This window comes from Zophobas morio, unplaced genomic scaffold, assembly GCF_036711695.1.
Source record: "Zophobas morio isolate AGI-343-1 ecotype UQ-CSIRO unplaced genomic scaffold, CSIRO_AGI_Zmor_V1 ptg000011l, whole genome shotgun sequence".
Lineage (NCBI taxonomy): Eukaryota > Metazoa > Arthropoda > Insecta > Coleoptera > Tenebrionidae > Zophobas > Zophobas morio.
In genome coordinates, this window is record NW_026972116.1 from 10692676 (window position 1) to 10718490 (window position 25815).

Sequence of the window (25815 nt, forward strand, 5' to 3'; positions counted from 1 at the left end):
AAAACTACTGGACCGATTGCTGCGGAATTTCGGGTGTCGTGTAGATGTTTAACGCTAACCAAAATTTTTTTGTTCATATCCACAAAGAATTTGATGACGTCATCTCAAAATTTTCCTAGGTAAGTTCTATTTATTTTTTGGAAAATAATGTGGTTCTGCACGTGTTTTATTAATCTTCCCTTATTTTTTATCTTATCTAGATGTCTACATTTTTGGAAAAGGTTCAAAATTGTACATGAAATTTGTAAATGTAATTTTGGTAATGTTAACTCAAACTTTTGCTAAATAAATCATATTTAAAATGTGTTAAATATTATGCATTTACAGTTATGGTTTATCAGTGCACTCATATTTTAAAACCTGCCTGTACAGATTTAAAAAAATAAAACGTTCAACAAAATTTTATATCTAATTTCGTCGTGGAAACTACTAAACCAATCGTTCTGATATTTAGCACATGTTGAGGTTATCATCAGCCATTCAATTGGTTAACCGGAATTTGCTTATTCATACCCACTAAAATTTTCATGACGTCACTTCAAAAGTTTTTTATTTAGAGGGTCTATTCGTATTCTTTCTTAATTAATCCCTCCATTGTTTTAAACTCATGCATTATATATATTTTCGTGAAGCAAATATTAATTTCTTGTAAGCTCATAAACTAGCAGAAGAGTTTGTCACACTTAACTTGTAACTAGTAGCAGCGAAGTAGATGCTTTTTACTTATTATTTTTTCGAGATGACGTCACCAGTTAGAATTTTACGGAAATGACGTGAGCCTTTCTTACTGCATTCCCTCCATTCATTGGAACTGTACTATACTATTAGTCAAAGCATCAAATTTTTAACAAAAAAATCCATCACCGAATAAAATAATTAGCATATAACTTGCAATAAATAATAACAATAAACATTTTTTGTTTGTAAATAAAGAAATTAAAAAATCATCTCCACGTCCGCTTTCTGAGTTAATGCACTTAATTTAAATTCATATGGTTCTAAACTTGATTTACAGAACAAAAGTAATTAGCCGCTTATGTTGGTAGAAAGGTATGTCGCCAAATTCTCATTGTACTTCAAACAAGAAGTCATTAATTTTCTGTAAAATGAACACTATGTACATACATGTTGTTCAAAGCGGACTAGATTTGTGCAAATTCCAAAGTTGAAAGCCTTTTACGTACTTGAAATACTACTGATTCAACTTCGTTGCTCTATGCAGCGCTGCATATGAGCACGTTTATGGTATTAAACCAACTCCAATCTTGTTTGTTTGCACAAATCTTAAGCATACAAAATGTTCTTGCTTGGAATAGATACTATTTACTATTTGCTTTCAATTTATAGTGCAGCAAGATACAGTTTAATGGTGTTAATATAGCGAAAACGAAGAAGGATATCTATCCTCTCGGAAAATCTGTGTCTCACCTTAGGTTTTGTATATTTCCCATAGGAAACATTTGAGAATCTATATTTATGCCCGTGCAGACTTGTTTCAGAGTTCACAGTTTGAATAATAAAGCAGCTCCTCGAAGCATCTCCATATTGTTATTATCCATGCTCTTACTTTTTATTATTAAACTTAATTAAACCAAGTGGAACAATAGGTGACTTTATTCAACGTAGTCAGAATGTGTTGGCGAAAGCTTAGGACGGATTTACATTCAGCCAGTCAAATATACTCCGTGTTTATGAAAGCCTGCCATTAATAATCTTTTCCGTTTTACAAATTGCTAATAAGGAGAATGAAACGGCGTTTTGTTTAATACCGATTTCGATTCATTCAGTTAATTCCCCAGTTTTCGCAATTTATTCGTAGTCGATTAACGTATTGAGACATTATGTTTGAACCGAGGTCAAATGGAATTGCCAGACTTAATTATTGTGTATGCCAAAGAACAACAGTGTAATAACCTGGAATTTCCATTTAAATCTTTTCGCACGAGCCGCTTTTCTACGCTGCCATTCAAACCGAATTTCCTTAATGCTTCCATATAAAGGCTGAAAATACAACTGTATAAATCATGCTTGCGAATAAAACACACAAAAAAGACACTGTATATGCAAATGAGGTTAGAGTAATCCTCTGGAATAACGTCGTTTCTTTACAGTAATGGAAATAATTTTTGATTTTCCTTTAATTCACTTAGAAGTTGATTACTAATGTAATCTATCATGTGATCGAGAAAAAGGCGTCTAGTAAACCATGAAATGTATTTTTAAAATAATGATGTTAACACTGTAGTAAATGTCAAACTGATCAATAAGAACAAGAACGCGTTAGTGTTGCCAACATAATTTTTTTAGAATGATATTTCAAAGGTTGCTAGACGACTACTTGTTTACAACCTTGAAGTTTCTGAAAAAAAAAATCCTGAAGTAGCCAGACCTACTTACACAAAACAAAATGAACAAGACGAAGTGACAAAAAAGTTGACAGAACAACTAATCTCAAAGATCGATGTTATCTTCTATTTCTGGAATAGTAAATTCTAGCTGTATGGCGTAGATAGAACCACGAAACGGTCTATCATATTTAACGATGCAATATCCTCTTTTTCGTTTAATAAGTTTTAAACATCCTCAGGAACCGATCTGGATGGAAAATGTAGATGTGATCTATTCCATAAAACCAAATCAGATAGTTAAAGTGAGTTTTTCGTGAATGTATCCGTCAAGATAAGATAAAATATTTACTCGGCAAGAGACAATTGTGATTTTAGATCGGTGAAACAGAACACGGATACGCTTTCAGACGAGAATTTCAAACCTGCACTGGCCAACAAACCCAAGTTAATATTGTTTGTTCCGTACTTCACCGCAAACGACACTTTTCTCCACCGTTACCACATTGTATTATTTTTATTAAATTTTCGCTCTCGTCTTCAGGATCTTACTTTAAAAGAAAATCACACCATAATTTCGTTTGTTTTTATTATTACTATTTTCAAAGATAAATCGGAATATTTCGATCTAAAGTCTATAAATTTGTATTTTCACTGTCGTGACAACAGAAATAAATTTTCTCCGGCGCGATTTTAAATAACACCAGAAAAAACACGTCCTTGTCACTACCATATTATAATAAATCACACTTTTAATTCCCTTCGGACGCTACAATTTATCAGCGGGGTATATTTTACACTTAACAGGAGTTGGCTTAAATCGAAACACGGATATGATTCATATGCGCAAGTTAAATAAAATGAAACTCTGGAAACCGTTACTAATTTCATTGTGAGGTGTACACCACAGAGGCGGACTAAAAATTCTCACACGTTACAGACTGAATACACCAACCTTAGATCAATAGTTACGTGATCTAGTTCTACCATCAACAGATTTAAGTATACTGTATGACACCTTTTTTGTTTTTGAATCCATTAATTGGTTTTGAAAATAAACATACATCTCGATCGCCAACTTGAGAACCCCTTAGTATTGGTTGATGTCATCTTATTTATATCTACCAAAATTTATTCAGAAGATGGTCTAAAATCTCAGGCGTTACCTACTTCAATAATCGTACACTTAATTCAAGAACGTTTTACCAGATTTTAAAATCACCATGACTAGGGGTGGTACATTACCTTAAAAAGCGCATTCTAAATTTTGCCGCAGAAGGCAAAAAATCTATTACTGAAATAGGACTGTAAACACTTTTTCAGCTTTGTGGTGACATGTCAATTTTGATACGTGGTAATTTAATGCGGTCCTCCCGGAAATGCCCCGATAACACCATTTCGGCTCTTATTATGCATAAGGTTCTCCTCCGCAAGCACGAGGAGACAAGATAAATTGGACAACATTTCGAGAATTAGATGTCGTAAAACAAATACATCCTATTCTTTCTCCAGTTTAAATGGCCACGATCAAGCGACTTTCAGTTATTTAAAATTTCATGTTGCCAACACGAACTTGTCGCCATAAATTCCTGTTTCCCAGCTTCATATTTATGCAGCCAATAATAATACAAGCGGTTCACTCTTCGAGTCGGTTTTTATTGTGGCACAAGCTGTACATTATTATTTTGGTTGCAGATTTCAACCAGGACGGCAAATCGGACAATATAACTTTTATGGTGAAGCGAATTAAAGTGCATACAACTGACGCTCTAAGGGATCCCCTCTACAGATTTCCCAACAATTATGGCGTCGAGAAGTTTCTTGAACTTTTCTCAGGTAAGTGAGGTGCTCATAAATAATTTACGGAGAGCGAATGGCGATGAGTGTGAATGTTGAGAGGTCGATCAAAATTCTACTTTGTGTAAACAATGAAATCGATAGGGTGTGTATACCGGAAATGGTAGATTTCGAACACGAGCACTAAAAGGCTAATTAGCATCATGCCGGAATACATGACCAAAATGCCTCCGATATGATCCAGGTTTACTTGAGGTGATTGAGGGAGGTTTATGTTGATTAGTTTCTCTCTTCGGATCCAGATGTATTCCAATCTTTGGAGAATGCCAGTGCTGCGCATTTTCTGTACCCTGAAATTTTAGACAAATCACTAATAACACTAAAGTTGTTACCTATTAAAATTAAGCCGCCATCTTTTTAAAAAAGCGAGTAGAAAATATTACAAAATTTGATAGTGAATGCTTTGTGGTTTTGTCAAATGCTGCCCATTGTTGTAAGACTCATTTTGAGGATAATTTCAAATGCAAAATAAGAAGCAAAGTCAAGAAAACCTCTGTTAAGTGTACAATTTAGTGAAGGTTAAGCAATTGTATCATGATGATGTACTTGAAAATAGCCTTATTTATCATCATGTCGTAATCATTTAACATAGATTTTGATATATTTCCAGCAAGTTATCAATGAAACTCAACAGGTGGTGAATGAATTTTTAAATTTGATATTAGAGCTGGTTCCTATAGTAAATATAATTGTAAATTCTTGGAAACTACGAATGAGGAAAGTTATAACGTGCGATCAAAAATAAAACACCTCAAGCTACTACTTGATGTACAAATGCTTTTGTGAACGTATGGCGCAGCTAGCATCGTAATTACACAACAGAACTGTCAGTGTCATACCCGTTCTGTCACTTCTGAAACGTCTGTCTTGTCCCGTTTTTAATTCAACTGACTGGATCTGTCACTATTCAAATTGTTGATCTAACCTCAATTTATTTGAGCATCGAGAAGTAACTAGAGGTGTTCTTTAATTAATCGCTCGTTATTTTATTATACAATCTTTGATATCTAGTAAGCCATGCGCACCAGGTGATTTTAAAAATCCATGGCCTACTAGATATCGAACATTAAACCCTGTCCTATACTTCATGAGAGTTTAACGTACGAGAATTAAGAGAATTAATTTTACGAAACCTTGGCCGATTTTAAAGTCACTTAAAGGCACTAATTTATCATATTTTTTTTACAGCACTTACGTAAAAATTTAACTGAATAATTCTAGTATATGGCGCGAGAGTCTATTTATGTTATTAGAAGAGGAGAACGTCTTTGAAACTGGTTGTAGTAAAATCATGCGGATCATTCCTTTAGTGGTGTGTTGTGACCTTGACATGTCAAAACATGACATATAGGTAAGATATTTTAAATGGCATAGGAGTCGAGAAATCTCTCATTTGAATTATTCCACAAATTGCACCCAATAAAAAAAAAGAAATATTTTTTTAACTCTTGACAAAATCGATATATTAATTTGACGACTATATTATATTCAAAATAACGCAGATAGCACGTGTTATTCCTGGTTTCTGTTTTGTTTCTTTTTTTTGCATTGATGACTTTTTTCTCGAACCTGAGATAACGATGTATTGCAATAGGGTACATCGAACAAATGGCTACTTTCATGTTTTCTCAATATGTCGAGACCCCTAGACTACGAAAAAATGGATTTCTCGTTTTCGTCTGTCGTCTGTCTGTCTATCTGTCTGTATGCCTGTCTGTCTGTGTTTGTGTATTTTGTTGGAGATAATTTAGGAAACTACTGCACCGATTGTTGTTAAATTGCATATGTATGTTAGGAATATCGTATAAAGGGTAAACCACTAAACAAAAACAAAACACTTCGATAATGTCACCTCAAATTTTTCATCAAAAATTCCATTTACATAAACATATTCTTGTATTTATGGTTTATGAATCCGCCTTCAGTTTCCCCTAGGCATCCAGATTTTCACAAAAAAATCCAAATTGAATAATAACCTTTTATGCAAATATAAACACATCAATTACCAACGCCCGGAGGCATATCGGTTAGTAGAGGGAAACAAACGCTCAAAAGAGGAGTCACTCAACTTTTCAATTTTTTTAATTATATGTAATAATTTTGACAGTTCAAGGTCACAGCGCGTCACTATAAGGACACTCATCACTTGATTACTATCTAGACGTTATACCGGGTATCTGGAAAATGGCGGATTAACTCTCCGCTACGCTCTTAACAATCAACTGGTGAGTCTGGGAAAAATAGTAAAAAAATTCTTTCTCACATTTTGGTGGAGTTTTAATGATTTTAAAATTGGTTCTTTTGCTAAGGTTAACAACTAAACTACACATTCATTATCACAATAACTAGTAATAAAACTTTTAGTTAGTATTTCTCTTGCCCATGACCATGTTTAATTACCATTTCAGTTAGAATGCACAAAGATATGGCTGTGTTGTTTTTGTAATAATTTGATAAAATTCCATTTGACAACAATGTTTGCCTGATATAAAGCGAAGGTGGATTTCAGTCACCATCGTTAGAGTGTTTTTCTGTAAAAGGTACACACCAATAAACGTGCGCAGAAACGAAATTTGGTTCGGCATTGCGGGGTGAAAGAATCCAGCACGTGGTGATTCATCTTCAGTGGCGTCTGGCGTTAGAGAACTCCTTGGAGAATTTTCTTGGTTTATTGTGAGTGTATAGTTTGATTTTTTGGGAAAAAATTGTTACGCCTATGATTTTATAACATCGGAAAGACATTTTCACAAAATAAATTTGTGTTTCCATTTTTTTGGCTGTGATTTCTGGTACCACATAACATTGGCCCCAGATTCAATATCCAAAAGATACGCCACTGTCTATAGTATCATCTATTCCCGCCAACTTCCACACGCAGATCTCTGACTCCGCCCATGTACCTTTTAGAGAAAAGCACTCTACTAAGAAACCAGAAAATAGGCCGACGGTATTCACGTGTGCAGTGTTGCCAATTTTACTTTTATAAAATTAGGTTTTTTTCGTAATCTACATCATAAAGAATTTTTTTATTATTTTTTCGGGACTCCCGAAATCCTCGTATATAACGTTCTGAAGAGTTAATTTGCCATTTTCCAGACACGCGGTATATTAAATGTTGCAAAATTTTATTGGAAAGAAAAAGGCTCTTACAACATTAATCAAACTGGACAATCTGAAAGGAGTTTTCGCTACTTAAAGTACTTCATTGATTAGTCATTAACTTGCGGATTGTACAAGGTGTTTATTAAACATGCATCAGAAATTCAGCGAGTTTATTTCTTGGGTTGCTTTAAGATTTTTTTTTTGCCCTTGAGTGATTCTCGGAATGACGCTATTTTAACATATTTAGATTTCATTGTGTTAATGAAGGAAATAATTTGTACTCAAAAGCTTGAATAAGATACCATATTTTCATAGTATTTCGTAAAAAAATGAGGCTAACGCAGGATTGTTCGGATCACCCTGGTAACTGTAAAGAAAGTATTTATTTTTGTACACAAACAAAAAATAATTTGAGGTCGAGCTTTAGTTAACCAACTTCGGCATGGATACATCGGATATTATCACTTCACTAAAAACTAATTAATTTTTTTTATCTTTTGACGAATTTGAAGTTTGGTTAGTAAAAGCGGCTGAAAAAAAAAATAGTATGTTGTATTGCTGCAAAAACTGCGTTTTTGGACCTCTTAAAATTGAACTTCCGAAATCGAATATTTACAAAACAAAAATATCTAAAAAGAACATGCAAACTGGCACTGACAATTGACGCTTGATTTAAGCCCTGTAACGTTATAATTACTTCTGGCAGATTCGTGCTAAAGTAAAATTTCAATTTTTTCCGAAACACACCCATTTATCGTTCGGTGTTGTTTATAATTTAATAATTATTCGAAATGTTTTTAGAAAAAAAATTTGACCTTAAACTTTTTAATTTTAAAACTTAAAAAAACACTAGATTTTTTGATATCTTAAGTTCTTTTTTTGCTGCTTATGACTTTATACATATTTTAACCCAAATGTATATATTTAGAAGAAGTTAAAATTTAACGAGAAAGTAGACTCAAAAGGAAAAGTTATCATCACTCTGATAAATTTGATGACGAAACGTCAGGCCAAAAGGGTGAAAAACCAGTAACAACAGAAAATAAATGTTTTTACATATCCGGTTGAATGCTCTGCCCTTAGTGCATACATATATCTAAACTATTTTTGGGCCGAATACTCGACCCTATATGGTTTAACAGCTTCCAATATAAATGAGTATCTCTAACATACTGTAAAATTGAACTTCCAGGGTCACTTCCGATTCTGAAATACTTTTTTTCTGACAACTGTACTTTTACTTCTCACGTCTCACATCCAGAATCGATCAAATGCAGTTATGACGTCACGCTTAGATCTCATCCTAATTTAACCTTGAAATCTGTAAGTGTAAGTTTAAATAGGTGCCGTTTGAAAACATTTTTATCTCAGTTACAAGAGTAGAACAATTAAGAGGGAGATTATCCTAACAGCAGTACTAATTTTTATTGTCGTTTAAATTTTAAGGTTCCTTTTGCATCACTTTGGGATTTCAAATATGTCAAACACGTCTTCCTGTCTGTTGAAGTGTCCTTTATATCGTGCAAGAATATTTCAAACTTCATGTTTTTGCGAACGTGTAATGCAAAACACGCTACAAAGGCAAGCGCTTCTATTCTATTTAAAGAGACCATCAGCAACTCACATATTGTTTATTAGTTCCTTATACTCGAAACCTTTCATCAACAGAAAGGAATTTCCCGTCTCGAATAATCTTTTCTGGTTGTTCATTACTTTGCACGGTATATCATAATTTTTCAATATCATATCCATCACCGCCCGATTCTCCAGTATTACTACCGCTTCGTTACACAAAATTGAAGCTAAATTCTCTTGAGAAATAATATCCCTGCAGTTGCGTCCGTTCAATATACTGCGCCACCGAGGAAGTACGTCTTTATTTTTGTTCTAAAACAGAAGATCATAATTACAAGTTATTACATACTGCGAGTGGAGCCCTACTCCGCTTCAATTAATTAAGCGCCCGGCCAAGTCGGTTGTTGATTTATTTAAGTCTACTTACCGTAAAGTTATTGTAAACGAAACTATTTGATCGTAGACAAAGCGAATGTGTACGCTTGTTTGCGACATCATCCAATGATGTGAATGGAAAGGGAATGTCAAAAACAGCCAGTTGAGCAACTAAAACGGCATTCATGGCAGAATATAGCACCACCCCCAGTATTAAAGCAAACATCACTTGCATTCGCCCCGAATAACTTGACAATTTTAGGTCGAAACCTGGAAAGCATATTAATTATGGTGAATGGGATTTTCATCAAATGTCTAGGGGCCGTAATTATAAACACAGATATTGGATCCTAAATTGTGGAACTAGAATTGATGTGCCCAACCAATTGGAAACGAGTACAAATGCAGCTTTTGAACACTGATTTGTCTTATACCTTATATTACATAACAACGAACTGTAACATAATAGAGACGCCCGTCTTTGAATTTCTGTTCAAATATTTATAGGAGTAGATTGATTCTTGTTCTAGTACGTCAGGGATGTGTATTTTTAAGAGAAAGTAAAAATAAAAATTTCGGTTGTTTGAGTTTTGTATCGGAAAGAATGATTTTAAGAAAATACTGCTTTTCCCGTAGTGAATCTATAAAATGTATTATCGTTTAGAGGGTCCCTTCCATTTTATTTAATAATTTTTATTAGGTTGTAACAGAATACTTAGTCCAGTCATTTTAGCATAAAAAAGGGATCAACCTCGGAATGAGAGACAATAAGCTGAATTTTTGTATACGTCTTAATTTTGGCGTTCTAAAAGTTGTCTCAAAAGTCTCATAAAATCTCGTGTCTGCGTCGTAAGTTATTCAAGGTCAAAGGTCAAGAAAAACAGTTTTTTGCAATTATCTCAGTTTCTATTGCTCCAATGATGTTAACAATTATTATCATAATCGTAGAGCACAAAATTTGGGACAAATTTTATTTGAAATATTTTTTCATGCGTTCAATCGTTTTTGAGATAGAGGACAGTGAGCGCGCAGCGCTCGTCCATACGTACTGTAATGCAATCAACCGTGAATATCTGTGAATACTACCTTGAATTTTGAATAATTTGTATTATTAATCAATTAATACATTGTATTTAATAACATTTTACATATTTTCAATATATTCATAGAATAATACTTACCTCCTTTGTGTAATTAAAAACTCATTTAATGAAATATTTATTGTATATCTCAATTTATTTATATCTTTAAAATGTGTAAGTTTTTAAATACTTATTTTTCTATCATGATTATAACTGGAAGGTCTGGAAACAACAATTCAGGGCACCGAAGATGACGACGATGAAACAGAAATTCCCGAACGTCCAGAAGATGACGGTGAAGAAGAAGAAAATTGATACTTTTGTTCTTTAAATTATTAAAAATTTATAGATTTTCACTGCAATTCAATTTCAATCGTAAGAAATGTACAGCTGCTGAATAAAGATAAAATTAAAATATATTAACTCGTTTTACTTCCTTAAAATTTACTTTGAAAAAATTAATATAACTTTAAGATATATAATAATCTAACCTAAGATATACCTACAATAAATATGTCATTTAAAGAGTTTTTAATTATACAAAGTAGGTAAGTATCATTAAATAAATGTATTGAAAATATGCAAAATGTTATTAAATGCAATGTATTAACTGACAAATAATACAAATTTTTCAAAATTCAAGGTAGTATTCACAGATATTCACGGTTGATTGCATTACAGTATGTATGGATGAACGCTGCGCGCCCACTGCCCTCTATCTCAAAAACGATTAAGTGTATCAAAAAATGTTTCAAATAAAATTTGTCCCAAATTTTGTGCTCTACAATTATGGTAATAGGTGTTAACATCATTAGAGCAATAGAAACCGAGATAATCGCAAAATAATGTTTTTCTTGACCTTTGACCTTGAATAACTTACGACGCAGACACGAGATTTTATGAGACTTTTGAGACAACTTTTAGAACGTTAAAATGAAGGTATATACGAAAATTCAGCTTATTATCTCTCATTCCGAGGTTGATCGCTAATTTGACTGGACTAACTGTATTATTTTGTGTTTCAGATTTGGGCGGAAATGTATCCTCTATTGAAAGGATAAAAGATAAATAATAAATTTTTAAATAACTTTTGAATTCATTTAGAATGGAACGTATTATATATTATGGAAAATGGAAAAAATTAAAAAGGGAGCAAATGTATTATTAGTTCATAACTTCGTTCATAACACTAGAGAATAATATAATCAGAATCACATTGAACTATCCAAACAGTATATTACAATTTACAATGCAACCTAAATAATTAGATTAGTTAATGGAATAAGTATGCTTAATACAAAGCCTATTCGTATGTATTCCACAATAGAAGTTCAAATGTTACATTGTTATACTTAAGAGACTATTCACAACATACAACGTTATTTTAACTGAGGTCGCTGCAGTCATTTTATAAAGAAATCTTATTCCAACCAGCTTCCGTTTTGTAATAAAAGATCTGACGATAATATGCTGAGTCGATTCAATAACAAATTGCGACTGAATCCTTGCTGAGGATAAAAATACTCACACTTGCGGGTCTTTTAAAAACGTAAAACTCTTCGGGATGTTTCATCCGAAGAGTGTTGATATTGGGCTTCTTATACGTGAACAATATGCAGCCTTTAATTTTAAATATTTTTGTTTTCTTATTGTTAGAGTCGTAGCAGTGAATATTATTATTTATATAATCATCATACTCATAAACTACTTCTATATTTCTAGAAATAAAGTACGAGCTGCGGACAAAATATTTATGTAAACAGATTTTCGTATTAGAGTTCAGCTTGAAATAACAAAAAAATAATAAAACAGAAGGATAAAGTAATTGACTAAAGAATAGGAATTGTGTTAATGTTTTTTCACTGACTGTGCGGCTAATATTAATCGAAACCCTCGTCCCAGTTATACGTTTCGTCCCAGAATTGAAAAATGTCCCACTTGAAGGAAATCCTTCAAAGCCCCTTACGTTCAAATGACCAATCAATAAAACATGTAATACGTCAGACCTTGGTTTATGAATCCCGAAACTATCCCCAGGAAGCATGATGGTGCTGAAACTGTTCGTTCGATTCGGCAAACTGAGTTTAAAAACTTCGTCGTCAACCAAACCGCCATGGTTAGAATCGCAAATATGATGAGAGTTACGAACCAAAGTTGGCCATCAAAAGTCTTTAAGTAAGACAATGATGAAGCCCTAGCCTCAGGCGTTTTTACGAACAGATGGTACCTAGAAGTGGAGAATTACCATATTAAAATTTTATCGAGATCATAAACAGCAGAGTTACACTTAAAAAAAAGCATCGTTTTTGCCGTTGCGCCAAAAACGGATAATAGAATTAAGTTAGCTATGAGGAAACTTGAATTAAAGAATTAGGTTAATGGCGAATTTATCTCCCTCGTGGCAGCTAAATCGATAACATTAATTTCGAGTTATCAGGGATTGGAGCGAGTTATGAAATACTGTGTTGAATTTTTACTTCTGGTGTTCTACAGTGTTTTGTGTTGAGAGCGAAGAGCTAATTTGAATGTAAATAAAGTGAAACTTTTCAGAATGCTAACTAGCAGCGAATTAAAATGCTGTGTTATAATGAGGAAATGAGACTATTATTTGTGATTTTTTGCCGCTTGTAATAGCTACTTTCAAGACGTCATTAACATAATAGAACTTTGTACTGTAACGTTGAAAATGTTACTACTTGTGTAATTAATAATGAGTTTGAAGCTAGTTTTACCAGTTGCATTAACGTGTTTTCAGTGTGATGATACCTTACGAAATAATAATGTGTGGATAATAGCATGAAATTACACACTTTTCATTACTGCGTACGTTAATTATTCACTAGATATTGATCTCCAGCATAGATGACGATGTTTCATTTTCACTCCATATTTCAAAAGAATATTACGGTAATTACATACACTTAAGTTACATAATTCAGTTAGTTTTAATTTCGCTGTAATTTTAAATTCATTTGGTTGTATATCGTTGTAAGAGCCCAGGAAAACCGATAGATAGATTTTACGAAGTCAAATGAAAGTTTTACACGTGGCTATTTTGCTTTAAGAGGACTCATTTCGATTAGTTTTTCAGATAGTCGAAAACAATTTCTCCGACTAAAATTGAGTTGAAAATTTTTCCAAGGAAAGCTTATATTGTTGTAAGAGGACAAGTGGAAAATACTACACAAAAAATAATCTTGCGATTACACATACTTAATCGTGTCCTATTCTTCTAAAAGGCCAAGAGAAAATAAGCTTGTGGAACATCGACAAAATTGCTTGAGTGACAAAATACCAAAATCTTTATTTTGGCAAGGCCTTTATGTTTCTATTAAATGAAGCTATATATAAGCCAAGAAAATTCTTATAAGTATCCAAATTATGTTCAAAAACCGTTTTGTGGAGAATAGTTTTATTTACAAACTACGTTATACAATTTAACCTATCCTAAACAAATTCTTGTCAGTGTCACTTACTGCATTAGTGCATATATTATTTTGTGTAATATCTAGTTCAAGTCTATATTGGACTTTCTAAGATTTGCTTTGTGCCCAAACATTTTATATAATTCTTTTCATTCATGTTCACAAGCTAAGCTTCAAGTTATTGTTTCAATATTAGTTAAAAGGATTTCATTTTGTGTTAACTATCTAAAGTTAGTACACAATTCTTCTGAAATTTTTTTTTTCTACATTGTCAACTGTTTTCTTCATTTTTGAGGTTATAGGAAATTGTTCGTAAAATGTGTCTATGCCTTACATTAAACAGTAGATAATTCATCGTTTTCTCGTTTGATTCCATTTCAGTAATAAATTTGAATAATAAAAATTGTATTCTGATTCAAGCATTTTTTTTTATTACACTGACCACACAAATCCTAAACTGACTTAACTTCAATGGAAAACAACAGGATTGCGACCACATTTTTTATTATTATTATTATTATTAATTCCATCGGTGACTGGTGGGCCATGAAATTTATTTTTAAAATAATGTCACTGCCAAACTAAACAAGGAGCGCGTTGATGTTGCCAACGTCATTATTTTAAAAACAAATTTCATAGCCTAACTAGGCAACTTTTTTAAACATATGGTATTTAGTTCATAATGCAGGGCTTTCATTAATGTTTCATATCTAGTAGGCTACGAATTTTTAATTCTAAATACGTCAGATTTCATAATAATAGCAACGCGCAACTGGAAGTGGATAATCTGTCAGTAGTACCAACTTACAAACAAAACGCATGGCTTGCTAAATATCAAACAATAATAAAAGCCCTGTACAAAAATGAAAGTTTAGTGGATGAGCGCAATGAATGCGATAATTTCATGAATGCCATCCAATTCCGTATTATAATCGCATGTTGTACGCTATTTTGGAGTCGACTAGGACAACCAAAATCCTGCAAATTCGATTCATGAAATTCGGATATGAAATATGGTATTAAATTTCGTTAACGAGAATGTACAAGGTTGTCAAAATTAATTGAGAGAATTGGTGAACCTGAAGTTGAATAATTTGGTTTATTAAGTTGTTGACAACTATCGAAAATCCATTTTGAATAATCAAAATTTAAAGTTGGATATAATTTGTTGGAGCAGTTCTCTTGTCCTGTCACTGTATTATTTGTGACATAACCTTAAATTCCAGCAAAAGATAAAATATGCAAACGCCGTCAATTATTTTATGAGGGGTATTTAGTACTTTAGACCGCAACCATTTACTAGAGAACAAACACGGTCTTGAAAAGATTAACAGTTTTACACAGGGTACAGCTTCGAAAGCGACTAGAGATTTTACAGCGGCAATACTCATAATTGGAGTCATTTGCATTTATCTTTTGCTGGACTTTACACAAATCGGTAAAACTTGAACGTGAAAGCACGAAGTACCAACCCCCTGAATCAATTTTGAGTATGTGTAACTGGTTACTAAACTAAATAAACAAGAAAGTGTTTATAAATCAAAAAAATATGCGACACGACGCCTAAATTTTGAAAAATCTGCAGAAGCTGAATCAAAATTAGTGCCAAAAAACCAAAACCTCGGATACTTTTTGGAGGTGAATTACATGCTTTTTTTTGTACTGCAATTCAGTAAAATATGCATGTAATCTAGTTGGAATTAATACGTTTGGAAATTTGTCCAGAAAAATTGCACAGTATCTCAAGATTCCAAATTTTTGCGATTTTACAGGTCACTCGTTCCGACGAACATCTGCAACAATTCTAGCAAATATGGTACCCCGAGAAAAAAGCCCGGGACAAAACTGCCCCAATAAAATAGCCCCCGACAAAATAGTTTCGCGACAAAATAGCTTTGTCAAAATAGCCCTGGATCTAAAAAATCCAAAATAAGTGAGCAAAAATATCACACAAAAAATATGTACATGCACTCTTCAATGGAAATTTTAGTCTGTTAACACTTTTACAACATGGAAGTCCGAAACTATTCATTAATAAAAAGGAATTCTTATCGAAAACCATGTCAATTCAATGTCAATATCTGAACCAAAAGTGACTATTTTGAAAATGCGTAAAAGTCAAACAATTGTTGGTTAATTCGGAGTTTTTTTAAAGTATGCCATATCAATAAAAACATTGCTATCTATTACTACCTGATCTGACCTGACATGACGTGACGTGACGTGACATGACCTGACCTGACCTGACCTGACCTGACCTGACCTGACCTGACCTGACCTGACCTGACCTAACCGCTCTATAGCCTCAATTTCTCATTTCTGTAAATAAATAATAAACAGTTGTATTTTGTGCATCAAAAACTAATAATTTCTTTTTTTACCTACAAAAATTTTATACCGCACTGTCATTCTCTGGGACAACAATTACTGGATATACAATTATTGTATTTGTAATTTTTGCCCTAAAAAGCAAACAATGCGAAAAAATACGTAAAATATTGAATACATGGACCTCAACTTTTACCACAGCATTATACCACAATTTGCAACATCATGGTGTGGTCCAACACAGAAAATTGCAGAATTCGCGGTGATTCTGTATTTCGGATAAAACTGATATTAATCAAAGCTTCATGTGGAAACCAGTGGCGGCTCGTGGTGATTTTGGATGGGTGGGCAAAGCATTATAGGTAGGTTATAACATGTATGAAAAAAAAAATATACATATATATAATTAATCATCTCTGTGAGAACGTGTTTTTGTTTTGGTGCTGCATGTCAATCAATATAATATAACAAATATTTTATGTATATTACATATATATTATTTTATAAATGTTACTAACAATGTCGTTCAGCAAGAACCAACGACAACGTCGAAGACTCTTGCTAGAAGAGGAAAGAGGAGCAAAAAAAAGGTTCAGCACATAAATAGATTTGTTAGGAGTTTATAGAACTATAAACTCAAATAATGATCCCAACATGTAAAGATTTTGAAATAACATGACGAGAAAACGTTAAATTTTAAACCTTTGAGATAAGCTACACTTAGAAAAAGCAGCAATTTGGAAAATTATTGTAAAAGCAAAATTAAAAATGCCAAATGAAACAAAAAATAAATTCTCAAAATACTAACAAAGTTAACAATAACAAATAAAATAAAAATAATTCCAAAATAATCGTTCTGAAGACCACTAATTACCGAAGACTCCTCCAAAAAACTTTTTAAATTTATCATCGAATTTACTTTAAGAGAAATTTGCGATTCATCTTGTTCCCGAAATGTATGTTTTTGTGTAGCCAAGAAAATTATCATATCGAATAAACGCCGAATTTAAGAGAATTTTCTATAGTTTCACTTCGTTTTCCAAGTAATTTTCGTTTATTCAGATTGGTCATGTTTTTGTAAAGCAGTAGCGATATATTTTATATCGCTCTTCTTGTGGAATTCTAAAGTGTTCGTAATTTAATTTTATGTTAAATAGCAGACAATCCCAACAGTTTTGTTTGTTGTTTCACTACCGATCAACCAGTAGGTAATATTTATTGTCCGAACTTTGATTAAAGCCTTTATTACTGCCACGACAGTTTGTGATTACCAATTGTTTCATTTCGGGAGATGATCTTAAGTTATAAACAAATAATTCATAAATATCAAATTCCATACTACTGAATTTATTTATTAAAAACAAAAACTCAATGTCTTTAATGCCTTCTTTACCACCTCTCTAATATTATTTGCACAGCTTACAGTCGGATTTGCCATTAAAAAAAATTGCTAGAAAGTACCTACTTTGGTACCCGCCTAACTATTTGGTAATTTGAATAAGCTACATTTTATAATTAAATGCACTATCCACAATGCAGTTTCTGATCTGACTGAATTCAATTGAGTCGTGTATCCGACAAGGACGAACCATGCCGAGTGCTTCCGATTTTCAGGGTGGATTTGCCCATCCCAGAAGCGAACAAACCTGTGCGGAGAGTCTGAATTAAATAATAAATTAAGCATATATTTAACTTTTGTTGACTCTGCTACAGTTATATTTATGAAACAAAAATGCATATGTAATAATAAAAAAATACACATGTCAGATACGTACTGCAATAATAAATGTATTACTTATTCTCATCATTGGTTATTCGGATTTTTAAATTTATAATTCATTATAAAATTTACACGGTGTCATAATACAAGAATATAGTTATTACAAATTTTCATTTGATATGAAAAAGTATTTATTAATTATTATGGTGTTGCTCTTTTCTATAACAATAGTATTCAAGAATTTTCACATAACATTATTTTCCTTACTACCTTACCCATATTTCAATAGAGTAATAAAAATAATTACCTCTATACTTTTACAATACAGAAGAAGTAAAAAAAATGGAAATTAATTTATTGAATCCTTGAATCGGATATCGAGAGATCCGATTCTGCAGCGTTTGAGATATACGTTGAGGCCAGGGCGTCCTGCCCCGCTTGAAGCAAGAAAACACGGATATGCAAAGACGCGCGTTTTGAATTCTTTACTCTCAATTACGTACATAGAAAACCGAACGTATGTCGTTGCTTACAATCAAGAGGGTGGACCAGGGTGGACTAGCCCATCCTCACATGAACCGTATAACGCCGAGATCTGAAGCACTTTTTTACAACTGCAATTTCTCAGTTGCGGAAACTGCGGGATGTAATGAAGAAAATCCGTTGGCTTAAATGATGTTTATGACGATAATTATTTGTGTATACATATAAAATATTAAAAAAAAACAATATTTTACTTCGTATCGTAAACAATCAAATAGGGTGGGCATTGCCCACCCTGCCCACCCCGAGGAGCCGCCACTGGTGGAAACTATTACTGCTTGGTAAGTTGCGTAAAAATCAATAATAAAATTATACATGCTGGCGTTACTATAAGTCAACATAACCCAGGAGCTTCATTTAAAGATATTATTGATCATACGTACCCTTCAGCAAAACTAGCTAAAGAATTTAATGTATCCGACAGCATTTGGATGATTGGACAAACAAATCTTTCGCCTTTCCTCGAAATATTTTTTTTTTAATAAACTTCTCTTCGCGTTAAAATCCTCCACTACTACTACTACAACTACTACAAACTGCTTCTAGAAAATTCTTTTTATACGATAAAAATGCTAATAGTGTTCCGCTATTTGTGTAATGAAATATTCTTAAGCCTAGTAACCCTTTTATAACCCTAAACAGCAAGAGGAAGAAAAATATGAATTAACATAACACTTTTCATTAGCTCCGAAAAGAGCTAACTGTGTACGAAAATAGCTTCTGCAAGCGAGTTGAGTAAAATAGAACATTAAAAAAAAACAGAGAAACTCACTGTAGCACGAAATGACTACGTACGATAGTAAACAAATTAACATGAACATGAATATGAATGGTATACATCGAGTCACTCACCTTATAAGGTTATCTCTTTTCAATTCAAGAGACTGTGAAACAGAATAGCAAACATGTGTACCTTATTTATAGACATGCAACATTTAAAATGCCTTACTTATTTAGAACTCGTCAAACATGGATGCAAATTGTATTCTCTTTCTGAACTTATATGGTACCTTGATCCCGTGTATGTAAACCTAAAACAGTGCACCGACGGTAGGAATGGAGGCAAATTATCTACGAAACATTCTAAATATTCGTTATTGTGAAATTTACGAAAACTAGGATGCATATTTACTACTAATTTTAGCAGTAGTCAAAGTGTGGACAATAGAATGATAAATGCGTACGTCGTTGTACTGTTTTTTCCTGCCATTAATCCTAATTCCCTTAGACTGTACTGATTTTCCTCTCACAGACGAATTTAAAGCAATCATGAAAACTAACATTTCTGCGATTGTTTCTGTAGCTTTTAAGAAACTATAACTAGATTGTGATAATACCAGTTGTAGAAATACGGCTGAGAATATTTTATGTTCAGAAGCCCCCTCTTGCTCACAACAGCAGCCAGCATGACGTCGGCTTTCCCAGACGTAATTATCTCTAATCCAGTGTCATAATAAACGGACGAAACGTTGCTCCTAAAAACCGCCTGATAACGAAATTAATTTTTCTTTAATAACTCACGTAAATCCGAGTGCGCTCTCGATCATCTGCCATGCATCCCCCAAGAACCCCCCAAGCTTCTGCGAATAATTGCTGGACGTGATGTACGGCAACATCTGCAATGAAAATAATCCCCCATCTTCGCATTCTCCAACTTTTACACTTACATTATCGGCGATAACCCGGACGGTTTTGCCGCGAATCGAGTCTAAATTATGAGTGTAATTATTCAATAACGTTACGTTGAACAAAGATATAAAGTTGGTCCGTTCTTTGTTCCAAACGAAAATACTTTCGCAGTTGGGTTTCACGTATTTCTCGCCTTTTTTGCAGATGTTGTAGGGGAGTCCCGCACTTCCGTCTATCTGAAACATCGAACTTTATTCAAAAGAGAAAGTTTGTTCAAGTACAAGTACTAGAGCGAGTAAAAGTTCGGCGTAAAAAAACATTTTTGCGACCGCATCGAGTGGAAACTGGCTCTAAAATGCGCCACGAATTTTTCGGTTAGTTATGATTGATAATAATAACAGCTGGAAACGTTCACACGTTTCCACGAAATTGAATGTAGTGCACTTGATTGACATCTTGTTGTGAATGATTTATGCTTGTTAAATTATTGTTTTGATTCCTTTTTTCCTAAAGAAAAATCGTTTGGAATACAACGATTAATGGTAAAGGCTGTACTTAAAGAGTTCAAATGAAAATCATTCTGCGCTTTTCCAGTGGATAACAGTGCAGTGAAATTATTTATGACGTTTAAAACACAATACATGGTTGTGCATTATTGAACAAAAAAACTCGTGTGTACTACGCTGCAAACTCGCTACTGGATGAATACTGATCTTTTAAAACGATAATGAGAAGTTTCCCCACAACGTACGTTCAAATACGGTAACATTGTTTTCGGTCTCTTTTTATTCAAATCAGACAAAGCGAGATAGCTACATATATATTTACCGTAATTTTAACGAACGTAACTGTCAAAAAAGTCGTAATGTGTAATATAAACTGGATGTTTGAGCTTTGATTTAATAACTTCCTTGAAATCTAGAAATAATGGGAACGAAATTATTGTTTCATTTAGTATTCTAATAATATTTATAAAGTATATATATTGTATATCTAAAACAAATCAAAACATTTTCACAATAATACAAGGTAATAGTTCATAAAATTACTACTTATAAATATTTATGCGACAGATGGACGTACTAAAACCGTAAAACGTTCAGATAATCCACTCGTATTTACAAACAATGAAATGATGTCTAGTGGAAACAATAAATTATTATTCCCCAGGATCATAATAAAATTATTATGTATGAAAGCTATTACATTTAAAAAATTAATTGCATATGCATGGTTTCCTAAAATATTCACACGGAAAATTTTATTCGGTTTTATTAGGGGAGATAAAACTTAATACAACACCGGCCAAAATAAACTTAACTAACAATCAGTCCATAACTTGTGTGATTCAGCGAACATAACCTAAAACTTAACTGAACCTTCCAGTGTAAATACAGAAGGCCCAACAATATAGAATAAATTTATGTAAATCAGAAACATTTTGCCTTTAATTTAAAGTTTCGACCGCCGCTGGTATTTGCGTAAATTACGTCACCAAACAATATCACTTAAAAACATACAAAAAGTTGAGACCTTAAAACTGGAGTAAGCGTTGGAATCTCCACATGGAAATTTTGCCCCGTTCTAAACAAGCGAAAAAGTTCTACACGCAGCATTGGACAACTATGAAACAGGTGTACCATAAGGATATTGTGCAATGAAAGCTAATGGATACGACGAGACCTTTAAAATTAAATTTAAGAAAGTGGATCACACCATATCACAGCGTATAAAAATTTAATATATTGCCCTTTTATCTTAGAAAGATACTAAGCTTATTTTTACTCGATGTCAGTTTTTCGCATTTAGAGCAAATATACTGAATATAGCGAACTTTCTGACAATCTATAACGAAATGTAATATTTCAGCAGCAAAGCCAATAAAATGTGTTTCAAAAGTCAGTCACCATATTACTAATCACGTTAGAATTAGAAATTTTATAGCCTGCAGCTCGTGCAGCAACGAGAACTTACAATTTTACTTCACTTTGATCCAATAACTTTGAAACTTTATTCGTTTGAACAGTTGTAATTGAATGGGTTCTTTGTGTGTGTAACCTTTTGTCTTAAAATAATGTTATTTACGTTTCTTATTTATTGCTTCAGTGAAGTTAAGACGAAGCGGTTAAGTGTAATGACTCACAAAATTCCAGGTGGAAATGGTGGATGCGCCGGGTTAAAATTGTGTTATGTAGTCGTAATTCAGGTTGAATTGTTGTATCTCGGTTCATTTTAATGTTTAATATTTTGCTATTAATATGCACAGGATTGTGTTTACTTCATTAATATTAAATAACAGCAATTAACATGTGTCAATACATACATTAACAATTAAATAACTGAATAACTCGGATGCATACAGAATAATATTTCCATTGCAGTTTTATTACGAACCGATATTTTATAGAAATTAAGTATATGACGCAACAAATATTTTAACATACAACTACAACGTAAAAAAGAATTGTCAATTGAATTCAAGATAAACAAACTCAAATAAAAACATTGCGAGAAAATTAAATATAAACTATGATCTAAAGTAAAAAAAAATGGAGTTCTTGATTCTACTAAAAAATTTTAATTTCTCAGCGTAATAAAAAGCAAAAAAAAAATAGTAAGAGACCTAGATTGGACCTTTGTGTATATGGGAAGGATCTTTATATTTTGATGATAAACGACTACATGTATTCTCGATTACATAAACATGATAGTAACAATGAAGTAGAAAAAGAGTTTTAACTTCTTAATAATATTGAAACCATTTTAAGTATTTTAGGGACAAACTGTGAAAAAGTGGCTAAATTGGTTTGGGTTGTTCGTTTGTTCTTGAAACGGTGTTAGTACAGAAAAATAAGATGATTAACGTGTGTATAAATATACTTATAGAGAACAGATTTAAGGATTTTCAAGAGATTAGATAAAATTTAAATTGTAATTCGTAACTACAAACGGATTACCTTTTTCAAAACAGGTCCTACTTTCGGTTATTCCAGTCAGTAGGAAATGAAACAGGAATAGATTTTTTTTTAAATTAAACTTGAAGTTTATAACATCGGTAGCAAAAGAGTGATAGCAGTAAAATAAACTCTGGGGCAGAATCAAGACTTTCCGTTTTCTCGTTTAAGTTGTTTAAGTGCTGATATAATATCATTATGCCCAATCTTATCCATGGGAATGTTCAAAGATTTTTTTTAATAGATCATCGTCACAGCTAACATTAAATCGAATTCAGCATAAATACTTTTGGAGATGCCTGCTGAAACATTCACAATAGCATGTCCTGAATCAAGTTCAGTATTATTGTATCTCATTAGGCCAGGGATTCTAGTAAACCCTTCCTTACCTTAATATAGTTCCAAGATGATTTAGGCTCTTTGCAAAGACCAGTTTCGATTTTATTCACGTAATTTTGATAAGCTAATTTTGTCTGGGTTCTCACACAAGATCTTAGTTCTTTAAGTCCATTATAATCTATAATATGAGGTTAATTTACATTGTTTCTGTGCTTTGTTTTTAACTTTATAGTCTGAATTAACTTTTGTTTAAACCATGTAGGATATTTCTTATTACGTATGTTGACAAATAGTGAAAGGGACAATACAGTAAAGGACTAAATTATTGAATAAATTTTGAATTATGGCAAGCTAAACTAGCATTGTGGCAGTTGTATACAACAGATCAGTTAACAATATTTATATGTGGATACATAATCATCTTTCTTAAAATCAAAACTATCAAACGTAAAATTTGACACAAAATGAGTGTTTTGGATTCTACTGCAGGGGCGTAAAGCAGACTCTTTATGAGGCATGGATGGAGAACGTTCTCGAGAGCAAATGCGTTTTCATATTTGTCGACACTACATACACGTTAAAGTGGATAGCACGAGATCTAAAGTTCTTTGATTAGCATTTGAGATATTATTGCAGACAGTACATTTAAGCTGTATGCAATCTCTGTTATTCAAAAAAGGAACAATAAAATCTCCAACAATAAAAATATTCTCGGTATCACTGACTATAACAGTTACATCTTCTTATACTTAAAACGAGTTACAAAAATTACAAAATGTGAGCAAGGTTGCTAGCTGACTTGGCTTTTATATAAATACATACCTATGCCTGAAATAGTAACTGGCAATTTAATTAACTTTTAATCGCACGACAACAACAGCTTCATGAACCACCATTTCAATGTATGAAATACTATAGTTATAATTAACAAGCGAGGTTGTTTTGACGTCCATTTATTATGTGTCCGATAAACACGTTGCAATTTTGCATAATCCTAACTAGTAGGAAAGCTAATTCGGCGTATAATTTTTGCAATTTCCAGCACGCATTTGCGATTAGTGCATTCGTTCGTGAACCACATCTGGAGATAAATAAGAGTTGATTACTCGTGTATAATAAATCGCATTATCGGTTACCCTTTCCCCATTCAGGTCTAACTTGCATCGGGGAACGAAAACTAATTACTTGTAGGTACACATTCCCTATACAAGACTCGGCAATGGAAATGACGTAATATCCTCCAGAGTAATGACGGTCATAAATTGATCCAACTATCTGTCCATAGCACGGTCTGCACCTGTCACCTCTCGTGTTGTAATGTGTCCGTCGGCGTCCGGTCTGCATTAACCTCTGTTATACACGTTCGCTGAATTATGGCCGTTAGGCCCTATGCGTTATAGGGGATTGAATATTAAATGGGGCGCTTTCGCCGTGTTAGCGCGAGATAACGGTCTCCAAGTTGCTCCCTAATAGCTTTATGCATTCACGGAAATGTCTGAATACGTGATAAATACACTGCCTGTATCATTCGCCGCGTGAATATTTAAACATAGGTTTGCACAGCTTGATGAAGGGATGATAAGACACAATGCGACCGTACGAGACCGTTCCAATCCGTCCGATACGATGGCGTTTTATGGAAATGGACGGTCAGATTCCAAACCTCTGATTCATTGACACTATCGATTTGCCTCAGTGCGGGTTTTATAAGCGCATTAAAGCTGTGCCAACGCAAAATTAGAAGATACCGAAATAACGTACAACACCATAACAAATCTCACCCTCTTTAGCACCTCAAGAGTTATTCGATACACGTCTGCGTAGGCGATTGCTGAAACCTTCAGACGCCACTTTTTGTATGTCGAATTAAATTTATAACTTCTTTAGTGAAAAATAAAAAGTGCTAAAAGGGAGGATCCGTTTTCAAACAAAAACGATCTATGACTTATTTTGCTTAAAGAAAAGGTTACTATAAGAAACTTCATTGCCATTTTGGCAACGTTTTTTGTTTTGTAACTATAATTTTCAGAAAAGATTTGTTTCCAGAAATAAATAGCTAAAGATATTCACTGTATTGCCTGGACGGTAATTTATGACTGCTACAAGGGGTCGACTAAGATCCGAGATTACTTGACGTTTGGGGTGCCTCACGAAAGCACATAAAATACGGTAAAATTAAATTTATTTTTCGCCACCCTTTTGAATATCAAATTGCAAAAATTTCCTATGAAAATTATTTAGACTCTAGAAACAGGAGCTCTGATATTGATAAAACTGGTTTAAAGGTATTCACATAAAAAGAATAAGGACCCATTACTCAAGTGCAGTACATCCGTTTCATGGTTTCTCCACGTTTCATGAGTTCGAAAAAGTAAGTTCCCCGTATCCGTAGGTATATGTCGTCTGTCGTATGTTGGCAATTTTATTTGACAAGTGTCTCGAAACTTCTCGACTAAGTGATTAAAGTGTTAGATGTATTTTAGTAAAATAGTGTAGATAATAAAACTCCAACCAAAATTTTCTGCATACCCCTACCAACAA

At 33.1% G+C, this 25815-nt stretch overlaps 1 protein-coding gene across 1 annotated transcript in view; it reads left to right on the forward strand.

The window, feature by feature from the left end:
- The window catches only part of LOC135126905 (disintegrin and metalloproteinase domain-containing protein 10-like), a 271695-nt gene that overhangs the window by 207976 nt on the left and 37904 nt on the right, over positions 1-25815 (forward strand). Inside the window, exon 5 of the mRNA XM_064053121.1 lies at positions 4041-4181. Coding sequence (XP_063909191.1) covers positions 4041-4181 — 141 coding nt within the window. The remainder of the gene's footprint in view (positions 1-4040; positions 4182-25815) is intronic.